Source organism: Trachinotus anak, unplaced genomic scaffold, assembly GCF_046630095.1.
Source record: "Trachinotus anak isolate AG129_WGS33_773 ecotype Australia unplaced genomic scaffold, CSIRO_AGI_Tana_v1 ptg000039l, whole genome shotgun sequence".
Lineage (NCBI taxonomy): Eukaryota > Metazoa > Chordata > Actinopteri > Carangiformes > Carangidae > Trachinotus > Trachinotus anak.
In genome coordinates this window covers 2,608,768-2,626,011 of record NW_027273890.1, presented here as the reverse complement: position 1 = coordinate 2,626,011, position 17,244 = coordinate 2,608,768, and the positions used below count along the sequence as shown (strand labels likewise).

At 43.7% G+C, this 17,244-nt stretch overlaps 1 protein-coding gene across 4 annotated transcripts in view; it reads right to left on the bottom strand.

Moving 5' to 3' along the window:
- LOC139614881 (neuropilin-2-like) overlaps positions 1–17,160 on the bottom strand; it is a 94,492-nt gene extending 77,332 nt beyond the window's left edge. For all 4 annotated transcript variants that reach the window (XM_071472538.1, XM_071472540.1, XM_071472539.1 and 1 more), the window contains exons 1-2: positions 16,217–17,160; positions 2,984–3,164 (exon numbers count right to left, since the gene is read on the bottom strand). In XM_071472538.1, coding sequence (XP_071328639.1) covers positions 2,984–3,164; positions 16,217–16,292 — 257 coding nt within the window. In that variant the 5' untranslated portion in view covers positions 16,293–17,160. The remainder of the gene's footprint in view (positions 1–2,983; positions 3,165–16,216) is intronic.
- Positions 17,161–17,244: the final 84 nt, after the last annotated feature.

Genomic DNA, 17,244 nt, shown 5'->3' with positions numbered 1-17,244 from the left:
TTGGCTAATTAGCAATAGAAAAAGCTGCATTAACAGTCGTATAAAATAACTTCCATCAACTCTAACTGCAAATGAAGGTGATGAAAAAAATGATTATGGTCATGACGCACACAAAAGCACATAGAAAACTGTTTCCTGTCTCTTTGTACCCGTCTGTCATGTTATCTATTCAGTCTTTATAAGAAATACATGTAAAAAAAAAACTGATACGACTGTTGGGTAATAACTGAAACCTGTCAACAGTGACAGACCGATGTGGCACTCTGCTGTCATGTGATAGGAAAGAGGAAGTCATGCAAGTCATGGGTGAGGATTAACCATGATAATATTCAATTTAACAGGGGCACAAGCTTTTTTGTGTTAATCAGTCTTGCTGCTCGTCTCTCTCTCTCCCTGCAGCCGTCTGCCTGCACTAAAACAGCCGCTGTATATGAATGTTAATGAAAACATCTCTCTCTCTGACCACCTCTTCATCGATTTTGCCTGCAGATCCAGAGGAGCCTTTGACAAAATGTGATGCATTATAGATTACACATTACCATCTTAAAATTGCAATCAAGACCATAATAGATTACATTGCTTCAACATAGTGACCCAATAAAACAACTCCCGTCTGACCGGGTCATGGTGATTCATAACAGGGCCTGTCTGTGTGTGTGCATCCATGTTTTTGTGAGAGTCAAATGCAACTGTTTCATGAGTTTTTATGTGGTAAAGAGACACAAAGAGGAACCATATTAACTGCTCATAATGTAGTCTTTGTCTAGAAACATAGATGACTCCTTCGTCCCAACTAGATGAGTGTGTGTGTGTCTGTGTGTGTTCTCCTCTCCGTAAACTGCAGATCAACATCAGTTTTCTGTTCCCTGAAGCCGTAATCTACAGGAACATATGGACAACACGCTAATGACCATATTACATAAATCTGATGATTTAACAATTAGAGGCTGACAGAGGGAGAGGAATGTGAGACGGAGACGCTGGTATGTGTGTGTGTGAGTGTGTGTGTGTGTGTGTGTCAGGGTTGTTGATGACAATCACTGGGTTACCACGTATGTCTGCCCCCCACAGACACACACACACCCTCAGCTTCTTCTTCTTGGCCTCTTTGCCCTCTGAACCTAACAGCTTAATTTCAGCCTAACCCTGCACACACACACACACACACACACACACACACACACACACACACACACACACACTGACACACACTCACACAGACACACACTCAGGGTGTTGGGGGCCTGTAGACCTAAATAGCTCTGAGCTGTAGGACTATTAGCCTGGAGATGTTACCACCAACACCTCACTCTTACTTCTCAAAAAATGTCTTTTCTGGAAGACAAACTGAAAACAGGAAAGTGTTTCGACACAGACCATAAGTCTTACAATACAGAACGACCACAAATACACACATGCTGTATGTGTATCATTAATAAATTAGAGCCTGTTGTTTGTAGAGGTTCAACCAGATCATCTGCCCCTGGGAAGCTACTGGGCTTTAAATGCATGTAAAAAATTCAAAGAGAAGAAGGAAAGAAGGGCAGGAGGAGAGGGAAAAACAGAGCATGGACAAGACAGGGAGAGAGAGCATCCCGAAGATGGGAACTGCAGTGTGGATGTGAAAAAATGACGAGGGCAGGGAGACAGACAAGAGAAGTATGTTTTTATCTCCACAGCACAGTGGAAAAGTAAAGCAAAACACAGCAGAGCACAGCAGGCCTTTCCAACCTTTTTAGCCTTTCAACAAACAGCCAGCCGGTGAAATATTGATGCTTCAATTCCAACAAAGAAATGTCTGAATGATTTCGGTACATCAGAGTGGGGAAATTCACCTATCTATAATTGATACGGCTGAAATGTTAATAACTGGACGGGAAAGAACTGGAACAGAGAGGGGAAAAGTGTAAGTGTGTGCGCTTGTATGTGTGTGTTTGTCTGTTTGTCTGCCTGTGACTGTGGGTTTGTATCTGTACCCTCATACACTCGCAGCGCCCATTAGACTCCAGAGAGACAGTGGTCTCTGCTCCTCTGTGCTGGATGGATTCACAGAACGTGACAGTAACAGGCAGATGACAGACAGGAGACTTTACAAGTTACTGTTAGTAAATGTATTTTAACTTTATTCATTTTGTGTCTGTGACTTAGATTAGTAGTATCTCCCTCATCTCAGCATCTTTCCACTTTTTTAAAATGCAAAATTTTCTTCTTCTGTGCTTGCAGACTAATTGTTGTGTCCACAGCCTGTATTTATCGCGGGTGTTTCTCTGTGTCTTCTTACAGTAGGCTATTTGGGCTAGAAACCCTCACACATGCTGGTCCTAAGAGATATGTGGAATCAGACTCTACAAAAAAAAATTCATTTCACTTCAGTTAGTTTTAATATTCCTTCATATTCCTCTTTAAAACATCCTGTTTTCAGTGGTGCTGTAAGATTTATGTTGTTTTAAATTGTCTGATTTCTTCTCTGTGCAACTTTGAATATCTGTTTTCAGCCACCATTTCCCAGCATGCCTGCTTCTTCCTCTGTCTGCCTTTATCTCTGCTTGTTGTATTTTTACTTCATGCTTCCTAACTGCGTCACTTTCTTTCAGTCTCAACATGCAACAAAGCCAAACAGCCAAAAACAATGCTGGACACCGAATCCTCTAATCTGTGTTAATTCTTCCGAAGTGTGAAAACCATCCCGGAACAGTGAATGTGTTGTAATTAGACTTTGATAATTAGAGACAAGGGACCGAGGGAGGTCCCAATGTGATTATTATGGGATAGTTAAAGCCAGAGAAACAGGAGGAGAGTGGGCTGAAGATCACGGAGTAAACTCTCACACAGAGACATGCTGGTGGAGAAGTAAAAGAAATATCTCCTCTGTCTTTAGTTATAGTCTCAAGTCTTTACATCTTTTAATCCACTTGTTTTCTCTAAACCTCATTTATTTACCATTTTATTTAAAATCCACATGTCCATCACGTCCTGTCCTTACCTGCAGTCCAGCTTCTCTATCTCAAAGTGCGGGTTGAAGTTGAGGACGATGCGTTGCGAAGGCTCAGGGGCTGTGATGATCCAGCGGCAGTTCTGGTGAGGTGGGTACTCAAGCGGGTAGCCAGGTGTGGTGATGTATCCGGCGTCGCTGGCGTCTAAATAGCCACCGCATGGCTCCGACGCTGGATGAGAAGAGAGGGAGAGAGAGAGAGAGAGAGACAGGGGAAGGCAGGATTAGAAAGTGGAATCATCTTGTATATACATTAAGTCAAGTGGAAGCAGATACATGTTTGTTTTCCTTCACCCTGTGTAATATATGGAAATCTTTCAGATTCTGATAAAATTGCTTTGTATTTTTCCATTTTAATGCACAGGTGCACGCGCTGAATGAGGTCATTGATTAGCGTTTCCAAATGTGATAAAAACAACCACGACAGGGGAAGATGGGAAAATCAGAGGGCAGAGGTTAAAGGAAAGGTACGGGAAAGAAATTACGGTTCAAAGAGGAAACTTTATTGCAGAATAAAATTATGAAATGGAACAAGACTGATCAGATACACCTACAGGAACAATATGGATATATAACAACTTCACTCACAAGAGCAGATACAAGTTTAGAGCTCCATCAGGGTCAATGCCGTTTGCTTATCAAGGCTGACCGGGAATATGTCCACACACTGTATGAACTTTATTTAAAACATATTTGTTCATTATGCATGATTTGACAGTGGGAAAGGGGCCAGGCAGATAAAATGCCAGGAAGAGTTATGTTTGCCGAGACAGGATATGAGAAACAAAGATGTGTGTGTGTGTGTGTCTGTGCATGTGGAGTCAAGGTCACCGGAGCATCATGACGTGTAAAGACTCCATTCTGACTGAGACACACACACACACACACACAGACAGGCCTCCAGATGCCACAGTTACTGTCACAGAGCGGATCCACTTGTCAGCAGTCATACGTCTGTGTCATGTCACAGACAACGCCGCTCATTCACTGCTGCAGATGCAGCCTGACATAGACGGCTAACTCATATCTATGACACCCAACGGCATAACAGACACAACTCTATTGTATCACATCTATGGCAGCTATTGTGCACGGTGCTGGCAGGCCTGTTTGATTGACTGTGCAGACGTACATCTTATGAGCTGAACTTCTTCATTGTTTAAGATCCATGAAACTTAACTTAAACCATTCGGGTGGATATATGATGAGAGCAATCTTTGTTAAAGCCAGAGCCACAGCTCAGTCTGAGCCCCCATCTGTCACCAGAGACTCAAGGACTGGTTTTACTTTGCTCATTTAACATCCCCAAAATAACACTCTACTGATATAATATCATTAATATCATGTATTAAGTATAATGTATTAAGTCTTTCAGTGCTTGAAGACAAGTACATATCTGAAGTGTTTGTTAAGTAGAGTAGAACTACTTCATCCAGGTAATATTTCAGCACAAAACAGTGACTGCGCTGCACATTTGAACCAAGGAGGATGAATTTTCAGGTATTCTGGGTAAAATGATGTCCAGGTTAGTCGAATAAAAAAAGTATCTCTGACTGTCTGCCGCTTGCTGGGAGGTGTTTGGCCAACGAGCAACCCCTGAAATAATTTCCTGTTTCAGGAACAAGAAAATAAAGTCATAATTACCCCGTTACAGTCTGTATTACTGTGACTCAATGTGCCTCAAAGAAAGAAAAAAAAAGCAAAGATACCCACCTGATAAAAAAAAAAAACTGTATTCATTATTTATTGCCACTGCGCTGAGTGTGATGACATTGCCAAGTCAAACTACTCAGCAGAATACAACATGTTTTAATGCTATTAATAGACTGTAAACCTACTCTGAGAGGAGTTAGACATGCAAACATTAACACACACACACACACACACACACACACACACACACACACACACACACACACACACACACACACACACAGTATAAACACTTTATCAGACGCCATCTTCAAAACAAATTCAAAGAGAAGGTCAAACAAACATGTTAAAAATCCAGCTTGGCTGCAGATATGCTGGTCGTGGATATACATGCACACACTCAAGCACCAGCGAGGGAGGATGAAAGTGGAGGTCACATCTCTGCACTCAGCACACAGCACACAACGTGATTGACACTTTGGCAGCTGCATCTAGTGTCTACCTCACACTGTCTGCAAACAATTAGTGGTCATCCCTCTCTAGCTCTCTCTATCTGTCTCTCTCTATCTCTCTGTCTCAGTCTGTCTCTCCCTCATGCTGTGAGCCGTCTATCTCCTCCTATCTGTTTCCAATCTCCTTGGTGACATACAGTAATACAGGAATAGAGTTACAAGGCCTATGTAACCCGGCCAGGCGCATTTCATCTCAGCACCACCTGGATTAGTGCTTAACCACTCTGGAATCTCACAGCAGCATCAGCCAAACACCACTTTTAGCACACCGCTTAGCTAACTGTATCCAACCAAAAATCTGGGATATGCAGAGAGGCCATGCAAGAGGGACAAATCTAAGATTGTTCGATAAATCTGTCTGATTAATAAGCTGTTGCTTGACACTCATAATGCATTCATAGTTGTTACTGGGCTGGGTTTTAAAATGCAGGAGTACAAACATGTTTTTATTAGAATCAGTCCCCACGTGAGACTCTGGCAGAGGCAGTGAGGGTTTACTCTTCTACTTCTCTCTTTACTCCTGCTCACAACTGAATCCAGCCACTGTCTCAACCAACAAACTGGTGGATATAGAGTGGACGGGTGAGACTACGAGATATTTATCTGCATCGTTCTCAAATTTTCTGTTGATAAAGTACAAGTTTCTGTAGGTGGCCTTCTGTTCTCTTCACCTCCTCCTGCTCCCCCTCCTCCTCCTCCTCCTCCTCCCCCTCCTCCTTCTCCTCCTCCCCCTCCTCCCCCTCCTCCTCCTCCTCCTCCTCCCCCTCATCCTCCTCACCTCTGGCATGCAGCCGATAAAGACAGCACCTGCAAGTGTCTGATGAATAAGGCCGGTGTGATAGAGAGGCAGATGCTGTGTGTGTGTAAAGTATTGTGTCTGCTCTGCTTTAAGGGTCTATTAATCTCATCACACACACACAAACACACAGAATCAGTCAACAATTATCACATTCAAACAGGGCGGAAGGTGACATGTTTTGGTGCATGCATCCACTCACATACAGTAGATAGATGGTGCTGAGGTGGAGCTCATCAGTCAATATAACAAAGAGTTCCTGCAGTGATAAACCGATATACAGGGGGAGGGAAACATTTTTCTTTTTTGGGGGGGGGGGGGGGGCAGCTAACTGCTCCCTGCATCTCTAAAACCAAGAAACTGTATAAACACAAACTCCAAAGGTGAATCTATAGCAATTCTAATTTGTATTCCTCGCTCCAGCACCATGACCTGCACGTTGGGAAGGAAGTGCAACGTGTGTGTCTCTGTGTGTGTGTGTGTGTGTGTGTGTGTGTGTGTGTGGGAGGGAGGGGTCTGAACAAAGAAGATGCTGAGTTGGGAAAAAGTGTGAATTCATGTCAAGAATTATCAAACAGGTGAGAGAGAGAGAGTCAAAGAGTGAGAGAAAGAAAAGGAACTGAAGAGATCTAAGGTGTTAAAATTAAAAATTGCAGGGTTGAGAAAAGAGGAGGGAGGAGAGAAAGAAAAGCACTACAGTTGCCTCAGCCTTTAAGGATAATTTGCCCAACGTGACTTCTTTTTAGCAATGCTGCACTGAAGCAGCTCTCAACAAACCTGCTGCAGGTACAAATGTCATAACAACCCGTAAAAATGATGACAAAAGCTACAACTACAGTGTAGCTTTAGCCTACAATGGGATCACACCAGTCAGCATGATGACGTTCTGACCCAGGAGTACTCAGTAGGAATTACTACAGTATTACATGAGTACTCAGTAGGAATTACTACAGTATTACATGAGTACTTAGGTAGTAACTAATGGGTCGGGCCACATCCATCTTCAAAATTCTGCCTTTATTTTCAGTGGTAGTTCCTGCTACAGTAGATGCCTCCATGACCACATTTTGCTGTGATGACACACACACACACACACACACACACACACACACACACACACACACACACACACACACACACACACACACACACACACACACACAAAGACAAACACACTGACTCACAAGGTGAAAAAACATGGAAAAATAATATGTAACCAAACAATAAGTAAAAATAAGAACCTGAGTCATTCTTTCAGTTTTGTTGTCTGATGTCTAATCCTGCTTCAACTACTGAAGTAAGAGCAGAAATACTTCTGTGTAAAAATACACTGGAGAAGTAAGTTTGGTGTTATCAGCAAAAAGTATCTAAAGTATGAAAAGTGAAGTAGTCATTACACAGCAGAATGAGAGAGGTCCCAGTGTTATATTATCAGATGTTTTTGAATACACATAAGTAAGTGAAGTGATTTAGACCTATTTCCTACCTAGATATTTGGGTAGTTTCATCTATAACAATGTGACTATATTATATAAACTGATCACATGTTGTGTGTGTAAACTCTAAATCTGAAAAGCAATTAGAGATCAAACAAATGTAGTGGGAAAATATGAATAACACAACAACGAGTACATCAAAACTGTACTGAGGTATAATTCTTCCACAGAAGATGCAAACGCTTTCCCTCCTCTTGACCTCAGACTTCATGACTTCTCTCTCCACCGCATCAGCATGTGGTGATCTTCAGGCGGAGGGTGTATTTAGACCACATATTCACAACCAGCACAAACACTAACCGCTGAACATCGCTTATCCCCCTCTGGCTTAAACATTAATGAATTGAGACCACACACACACACACACACACACACAGAAACACACAGACACACACACACACACACACACACACACACAGGGTAAGCAGCAGTAAATGGTGCTAAGCAGTCAAGCAGGGATATGAGACAGGTCACTGCATTATTTATGGCTCTCCGCCACGTTTAGTATTGCATCCTGATAACACCTATTCAGCAACTTTTCCCCACACATGTGCACACCTCAACACACACACACACAAATGCACCCATACAGAAATGCAATAAAAAAAAAACTTGTCCAGGAATGCATGCACAGCAATAAGCACACAGAGGAGGCGACACAGACAATCGCACACAAAGTGACAAACGTAGAAAAACACACTGACTTCCACATGGAGCTGGTTTGAAAACTCATCCTTGTTTGTTAGCCCCCAAATGCAAATTCTCTGACCTTGATTCCAAGTTCTCTTCACAGATTCATTTTCCCTCGGAGTCGGCCGTCTGATTTGACTCTACAGAAACACTTTCCACAGTCCCAATCGATTTGCTAGTCTGCAGGAACTTTTGCTAATGTGTTGAACCTCAGTCTGCATTCATTTCAACTGGCGGGAGCCCCTAATGAAAGCATTAGTGGTTTAGTGTTTGTGTATGAAAGCGAGAGAGTGCGTCTCACCCAGCTAACTGGGAGCTTGTTGGGAGGGGGGGCTATTATTTGGCAGATCAACTTATTATCCACCAACACTGGCCCTAATAATCACAACACAGCGAGTCTGATATTCTTATTATTTTGACCACTTTGGAAATCAAATTCCAAACCAAATTCAGCAATCAATAGACTGTGAACATCTGCATCAAAGCCCGAGGAGGAAAATGCTAATTTTACCAGGGATTTCTGAGCATTTTCAGTAGGATGGCTGGGTTCCAGCCTCACGAAGCACTTGCAAAATGCTACATTTGGAGTAAAGAGCTTTTCTATGACTATGGGAATATGAGAAAGACTCAAAATAACAGGCTGAAATGTCTACTTTGGATCAAAACCAAGGGGCTTTTAGTCATCGAAACCTGGGAAACCTCAGGAATGGACAGAGAGAGAGAGAGAGAGAGAGAGAGAGAAAGAAAGGGAGATGGAGGAGGCAGAGCAGGACGAAAGAAGACAGAGTAATGCCAGAACATCTGTCTCTCATCATCTGAAAAGAGAAAGTCAGCAGCTCAGAACAGCTCACTGGACAGAAAATACAAGTCAAGCACACACACACACACACACACACACACACACACACACACACACACACACACACACACACACACACACACACACACACACACACACACACACACACAACAGGTGGGGTTGTGCTTTCCTCCAGGTGCCCTGCATTAAGCCACAGTGGAAAATTACAGACAGAACAGTGTGTGTGTGTGTGTGTGTGTGTGTGTGTGTGTGTGTGTGTGTGTGTGTGTGTGTGTGCGTGTGTGTGTGTGTGCGTGTGTGTGTGTGTGTGTTTTGTGAGTATAAAGCAGAGAAAGGGATGGTGGAGGACTACAAAGGATCAGAGAAACAAAAACAAGGATGGGAAAATTGAGAGAAGAGAGACAAGGGCTCATAAAAGAAGAAGGATGAGTGTGTGATACAGAAAAAGAACTGACATGAGAACAAGCTTCTCCACACAAGACCAAAGACACTACCTGATCTGTGGAGATTTAGACAGGAGAGAGATAAGAGGACAGTGGAAGGGAGGATGGAGAGCAAGATTCAGGATGACTGACAGAGAGAGAGTGGTAATGAATGAACTGAGAGGCTGGAAATACTGTTCACAAACGGCTGAGGAGTTTCAGGTTGAATCAACTGGACTCAGTGTCCACAGGTTTATCAGAAACACAATTCATCACGTCCTCCACGTGAAATGACAAAAGAACCAGTTTCTCCTGCTCCAGTTTCTGATGAGACAGCCCAGCCTCCTCTCTGTGCAGACTCTGTTGCTCTGTAACATCACCTGACTTCCTCCTCTTCCTCGTCATCACTGTGAGGGCTAGCTTTCAGATGACACTGCCAGGGCTTTTTTTTTTTTACATAGTTTGTTCCTGTTATTTTTCAGTCAACAGCCCACTGCTGTGAAAGAGCAGGTATCCTCACTAGGTCTATTCCATATTAATACAAGTCATATAAACTGTCTGAGTCTGAGTCTCATCTCAAGAAATGACTCAAATACCATAAAAATGAGTTGAATGAAGATTTTCACAGTGTTAAAAAAACATATATGATTAAAAAGAAAACAATATTTCAAACTGTTTTTCACTAAATCCAAATATGATCCTCGCTGCATATTAGCTTTTCATTTAAAAATGTTTACTCTCTGTGCTACATAATAAAGTGGCTGACTTCTAATTAGCAGAAGTTTTGTCTCCTGTTATCACTCAGCCTGATACATCAAAGGGCTGATTATGTAAAGAACTTGTGCTGATCAATGGAGCCTAAATCTGGTGTATTTAAGTAAGTGCGTAAGCATACTGAGAGCTGTACATCAGCCTTTCAGATGTATGAATGGAGTCACTCTAACAAGGCATGTGAATGGATTTCCACTCTTGAGCTTTAGTCTCTTCCAGGCAGAGAAAAGGAGGACGAGGGAAACATTGATCGACAGAGTCAGAGGGAACGGGCGGAAAGCGAAGAAAACAACGAGGGAGGGAAACAGAAAAAGAGATTTCCCACCGTTGTGCAGGGGGAGTGAAAAGAGGGCGAGGGAGGCCTCTTAATCGGAGCGAGGGAAAACACTGCCACGGGGAGGTGTGGAGAAAGAGACGGAGAGCGCTATTAAAGGAGAGGTGAAGTGGCATGAAACGAGGAAAACAACAGGATGATTCAGCGTGAAGGGAGAGAGAGAAAGTAAAACAACCTGTGGCCTCGCACGGCACTGCTCTGGAGGGACTACTGAGGACACAGAAGGCTTAGCTTAGTACACAGGCTCAGACAGACACACACACACACACACACACACACACACACACACACACACACACACACACACACTTACGTTTCTATGCGTGAAGGTTTTAAAAGAAGTGAGGAAAGGCAAATAGTCTCATTTGAAGGATTTCCATGATCTCCCCTTTCCTCCGAGGACATTTGTTCTTTACACACACACACACACACACACACACACATCTCCCCCATCCTCTCTAATTACTCCAGTCATTACCAATAGCCAATGAAGACACTAGAATACTAGCAGTTTACTAATGACATGATAACTGTAATTAGAACATCCTGCTGGACCCACTAATTGTCCTTTCTCTTTTACAGACAGGAGAGAGAGAGAGAGAGAGAGAGAGAGAGAGAGACTGTACAGAGGGTTAATTGGCTAAATGTTTATTCACCCACTGCAAACTAGGTTGCTGTCAGTGGACCAGCGTCTCTGTTGTTCGGCCTCCATTACTCTAATGATCATCAGACTAATGTCCTCTCATTCCAGTCACAAAGTCTTTTTATTTAAAAAAAAAAAAAAGTTGAATGGCTCATTATAATGAATTTTCCTGGGAATCATTCTTACTTAGATGTGCCTTAAAAAGAAAAAAGATGGAAAAGAAAAACACAGCAGCCATCTGAATCACGAGATGAAAAGAATAACCCTTAATCCTGAAACCTGGTGGAAAACACCTGCTACCTGCAGGATAATTAAAACGAAATCAGCCCTGAAGAAAGTCTCCAGGAAAGTGTGTCACCTGTCACACTTTGTGTGGTCACATACATCTGTTGAAATCGAACCACCGGAGTAACGGGACTGTATGTAATGTTTTCATCTGAGCCAGCTACTGTGGTTTCCATAAAATTACCATCCATCTAATGTCAGAGCAGCCCTTCAGTTGTACGGTAACTTCATTATTCCAAATGTGAGCAATACACTTTGTCCTGGTCAGAGAGGAATAAATCTGGGTCGGTTTGCTGCAGGTGGCTCCGCTCAACTTCTGCTTCACACTCTGCTGCTTTCCTCTCATTTCACTATTGCCCTCTGGTGCTCCTCCGTTCCTGCCTTTCCCTCTTTCTTTTGCAGCCTCAAACACTCTGTCCATCTCTCTCTCTCACCCCCGCCTTCCATCCCTGCTCCCTTCTTCTCTTTTTATTGCTTTAGTCTTTCTAGCTGAATGAACATTACAAGTCAAGTTAAACGTTCAACACACCAGACAGTGATAATAAATGACTAGAATAGGAATAAAAACAATCATAGAAAATGTCTTTATGGGAAATGCACAGACAAACATGTATGGATGAGCTGATTTCAGCCACTAATTGCCCTTTCGTTTTATAGCCAAATGTTTCAGCTAATATTAAACATTCATTCACTCACTGGGTTTTGCTGTTATTTGACTTCCCATAATACACTGGTGTATTTTTAGCTTGTGAGAAATACGCTACCCAATCTCCATATGCACTGAGTAATTATCTGTGGAAACAAATTACAATGAAAGGAACAAATACAGTTGAATTCATGTTTGTAGACTATAATATCTGTAATATGGCTAATAACTCTTTTTTTCCAATGCAAAGTAATTAAACAGAATGATTGTGTTAGTGACAGTGATTCAGTTCATTATGTAGTGAGCTAAAACAGGGTACAACCCCTTTGTGTGAACAAATAACATGGATGGTTTGTTTTATTGATGCATTTTGACCCAATCTAATGAAACATAACATTCAATTACTACAAACCCACAATGTTGTGCAAGTTCACACCTCACAAGTTCAGTTTTCACAGATTCAAATGAATTAGTTCGCTTTTATAGTTCACACTTGAATTTTAATTCTTGGCACCTAAATATAAACTAGTCAATGTTCATTTGCTCCATTTTTTTTCTGTGTCACGAAGCACGATGACTCAAAACAGATCAGTTTACAAATGCAATTCAGCTCTACACACATTTTTTAATGTGCAGAGAGTGAAAAAAAACGGTTGCAGTAATGATGTACTGTAGATGTCTGTATGAACACATTATAAACAGTTCAAAAACATCAGCTAGGTTACAGGCTGCTACAGGATCCACCACCAGCTTCACTTCAGTCGCTGACAGAGGCGCTAGGATTTCAGTTCTCATGCCAGGTGCCAAACATCCTCAACTTCTTCTTCTGATGTTTTTTTGGCAGTTAGAAAACAGCTTTTTGGTGCCATTACCGCCACCTCCTGGTGAGTGAACCCAGTCACGTCCATTATAGTCGCAAATGGACGCGTTCAGTTTCACCGTTTCACCAAAAACATGAGCACACATAATGAACCTGTTCTTTCACGCTGTACGTCGACCACATGGGGCAACACAGCACCTGGTTCTGCCGGACGTGGGGTAAAAGCTCGAGGCTAGACAATAACAAATGAATCTGAAAGTAAAATCCAGTGGTAGAAGTCTTTAAATAGTGCAGACCAATTACCTAACAAGTAAAAGCAGGTGTAGGTTAGCTACGCCTGCTCAGGCTCAGACAACCACACTGACACACACACAGCTGAGATGCAATCACTTGCAGGAATAATGAACCGTTACACGAGGTGAGCTTGTTGACTTTTTCACCCCAGGATCCGGGAGAGAAATTTCCACCCCTCTGTTTCAGACTTCTCAAATCACATTGGTTTGGTCCAAGCCGTCGAAACACAGCCTCACAAACCAGTGCTTAGTGCGTACCTGTGGGCAGTTCATCCTGCTGCTTGCTTACTTCTCACAGTGTGCATCACAGCGAGCCTGTTTCATCAACCAGCATATTTCAGCAGAGACACTATAGAGGCAGACAGCTGGTCTTGAGTGGCCAATTATGTCCATTTATCTCCCTTCCAGGCACAGCTGTGATCAAACGGAATGAAGAAACAGGATCAAACAGCGAGGCTAAAAATCATTCTTCCGTTTCGTTCACTTCTTTTTGTAGCTTCCCTCTGCCTGCGTCTCTGCCTGTGACTTCCTCCCACTGTACTTCCATCCCTCTCTCCTGCCTCTCTCTCTCTATATATATACACTTCTTAGTCTCGCTGTGCTTTCCTTTGCTCATCTCTCCGGAGACGACAGAGCAGAGGCATCTGTAAAAGTTTACTGCTGAGGAAGCTTCAAACCTGCAAAGCCCACTGCTGAGTGTGTGTGTGTGTGGGTGTGTGTGTGTGTTCCAGTGGTTTTCATTGTACCAGAGGGGAGATCTCGAGGGTAGCTTGACGGAGTCCCCGGTAAAACTAGGGTTCACTTATTGTCAATACTTTTTTTTTTAACCTTTAAATCAACACGTTTTCATTCCTGAACAAATGACTGATTGATTCAGTTTTGAGAAACTGATGATGTCATGGTTAAAAGAAGAACTACTTATCTAAGGTTTAATAAAGATTGTGGTCATGTTTAAAAAAACAGTGATGAATGGAGACAAGAACAGAAACCTCAGTTTGTCCTCTACAGTTTCCGCGTGAACATTTGCCGTGTTATAAGAACCTCACTCAGGACTTTTCCTGCTTTGACTTTGACTCTAAACATGAGTCATTTCATGCTGTTGATCAAATGACCAGAACAGTCTCAGAAACACTAGTGCTTCCACATAAAATGTCCATTATTTGTGAAAATCTCCAACTGCTTGTGGCCTGAACTGACTTTCCGATTGACATGGAAACACCCACACATATCAAATCTATTCCACGGTAAACATCTTCTCACACTCAAAGTGAAATGTGATGTAAAGAATGCCTCCACTGTGTACACTCTCTGTACACTGTTCCTCCAAAACAACATTTGGCAGACAGGCAGCTTAATCTAAGTCATGAGATCTACGAAAGCCTCCTGAAAAAACCCTGAATCAAAACAACCTGGAATGAAACCAACCTCTCCACAGCTGCCCTCTCGAAGTTCCCTCTTTTGCACCTTATGCTCACACACGTACCCAAATGTAGCTCAAAGCAGAAAGCAGGTCTTGAGGAGACAAAAAGAAATGAAACAGCCAAATTCTCAGTCTCCTTTTAACAGACAGCTGAGAGAAACAGTGAGGCTGTGTATTACTGCTTGTGGTGAAATGTGTAGGGCGTCAGTCTCTTTGAAAACCCATGAAAAGGCGAAGAGTTCCACTGTAATATTTTCTAATAATCTTTATTTATTAAAGCTTTTATAAAGATTTACAAAATAGCTAGTCCGAGTTCTCAGATCGCATTGGTTGAGTCTTTTCAAGTCCCCCAGAAATACACACCTGTAACATAACCGCTCATTTCAGTACTGATGCCTTGACCCAGAGTCACCACAGTCAAGTTCGAGTCCCTGCGCGTAAAGATTGTTTGGATGCGCGTAAAACCTGCACAAAGACCCACGCTGAACGCGTTGGAGCGGGGCAGTGGGTGAACCTTTTTTTTGTCTTGGCTCTTTTAATTGAGTGTGAGACGCAGAGCTTCAGAGCCTGTGCATATATGCGCAAACGTAAACTGCTGGTAGGTGTTGATCCAGCTGAGACCCCATCGCTCTCACGGCCCCGGGGAGCGACTCCTCCGCAGCCGGACTCGCTGGAACCTGAACTGTCGGACCTCCGTGTGACCGGGGCGCCGCTGCTGGTCTCCGGCAGACGGAGGCAGTAACCCGGTCAGACTCGCTGCCACCTCCCCGCACAACGCGCAACGTTTAAAAGCGCAGCTCTACACGACAAATGCACGTAGCTGCCAGAGTTTCTGAAAATAATCTCATCAGACTGCATCATAGCGACACACTGAGAGATAAACCCGGCGCGATGAGGTCGCTGTAAACTCCTCAGAGCTGCTGCCCTCACATCCCTGACACCGACACTGCTCCCGACAGGAATATTATGGGAACATCACAGTGATGCTTCCTTATTGGATGGCTCTCCCGGGGACATCGATCAAGCTCCAGATTAAAATCCACCGCACATGGTAAAGATGTTTTTTTTTAAGATGACAAAAATCAGTACTGGTACCAAGACAACATCCCAACATCCCTCAGTGTAACGGGGCAGAGTCAGACCAGCAGCGGCGGGGACGATGGCACTTTTATCTGTGGAATCGTCTTGTTAGAAAGTTGTCTCCGCAGAGAAACACCGGGAATCAGCCCTGTCAGGAAAATCCGTTCAGGCCTCTGTTGGAGAAAAATAACGGATTCTACTCAGTCATTAAAAGTTGTCTACTGTTTGAATTCTCTCCACCTCTGCTGTGTTAAGAGGAGACCTCTCTCCGGACTGAAGGCATCAGCTTCCCTCGGCGCAGCGCTGCGTTCACCACCGTGTTATTGGGGTGAATTCCTACTGGTGCTTTCCCTTAAAATGATTTTTACGCTCATACGCAGTTTGGTTTGACAGGAAAAACGTTTTTCTACCAGGGAACTGTCTCTGACTGTATTTGTGATGTGAATGGGGGAAATTTTCTCTCTAAAAAAAGCGGGTTTCATTTCCTTTTAGCACCTACGTGTGACACGAATTGAAGCGGAGCAGGAAAAGTGTCAAACCTACCTCCTTCCTCTGCTGTGACTGCTGGAGGCGACAGAAAAGCCAGTAAACATCCACAGAGCCATATGAGTAAATCCATCTTTTTTCCTCGAAGCTGGAGAATAAACTGCTCTTCTCCTCCTCTGTGGTTTTACTGTGTATCTGCGACAAAGCTGCAGCCCAAAGTCTCCTTCTCCACTGTTTTCTATTTCTCTCAAGCGCAGCACGACCGGTGCCCAAACTCCACTACCGACACCGGGCTGTGGTCACGGGGCTCTCCAGGAATATCACGCTGGTTAAACTACAGTGTTCGTGTGGGTCGTCTCAGTGTGTGGCACTGCGTCTTCTGTCGTGGAAAATTCTGCGCAATTAGCGCAAAACTGATCTGAAATCAGCGCAATTTGTCCAATAAAAACATTTTTAAAGCCGCGAAATCCATGTCGGTGCTCGCAGTCGGCAGCGGTGTCCCTGTCAGTCAAAACACGCGTGGGAATATAACCCCACTGACAAATTTCAGAAAAAGTAGAAATCAGCGGTTGAAACCAAGAAGAATGATCAGAAACATCAGCTGAGACCAACGAGTCTGATGAAACCTCTCAAAAAAAGTGCGCGTCTTTCTCCTTCGCTCCGGTCAAAGATCCAGAAAGCTTGTGCTCACTCTGCGAGCGGCGCAGAGACTTGATAACAGCAGCTGCGGTCAAGAGTCCGACAACATTCTCCCACTGATCTTCCTCCGGCACACTGCCCCGGCAACTGTCCGTCGCTGCGCACAAGGTAACCAGGTCTCCTGGAGGAGGCAGCTCCGGCGTGTGTGCGTAAAGCTGGTCGGGGGGGGTAGGGGGGGATAAACCTGCAGCTTCTCCTCCGTCCTCCGTCCAACTGAGCGGTTCTCTGCTGGAACACGCTTTTCTGTGCCCGCTCTCTCTCTCTCTCTCTCTCTCTCTCCCAGTGCGCTCCTTCCCCTCCGCTCTCCGCCGGGTGTGTGGCAGCGCGCAGGAGCGCTCTCGGTCCCCTGTCTCGGTGCGCGTGCACGCCGCGCGCGTGCGCGTGTA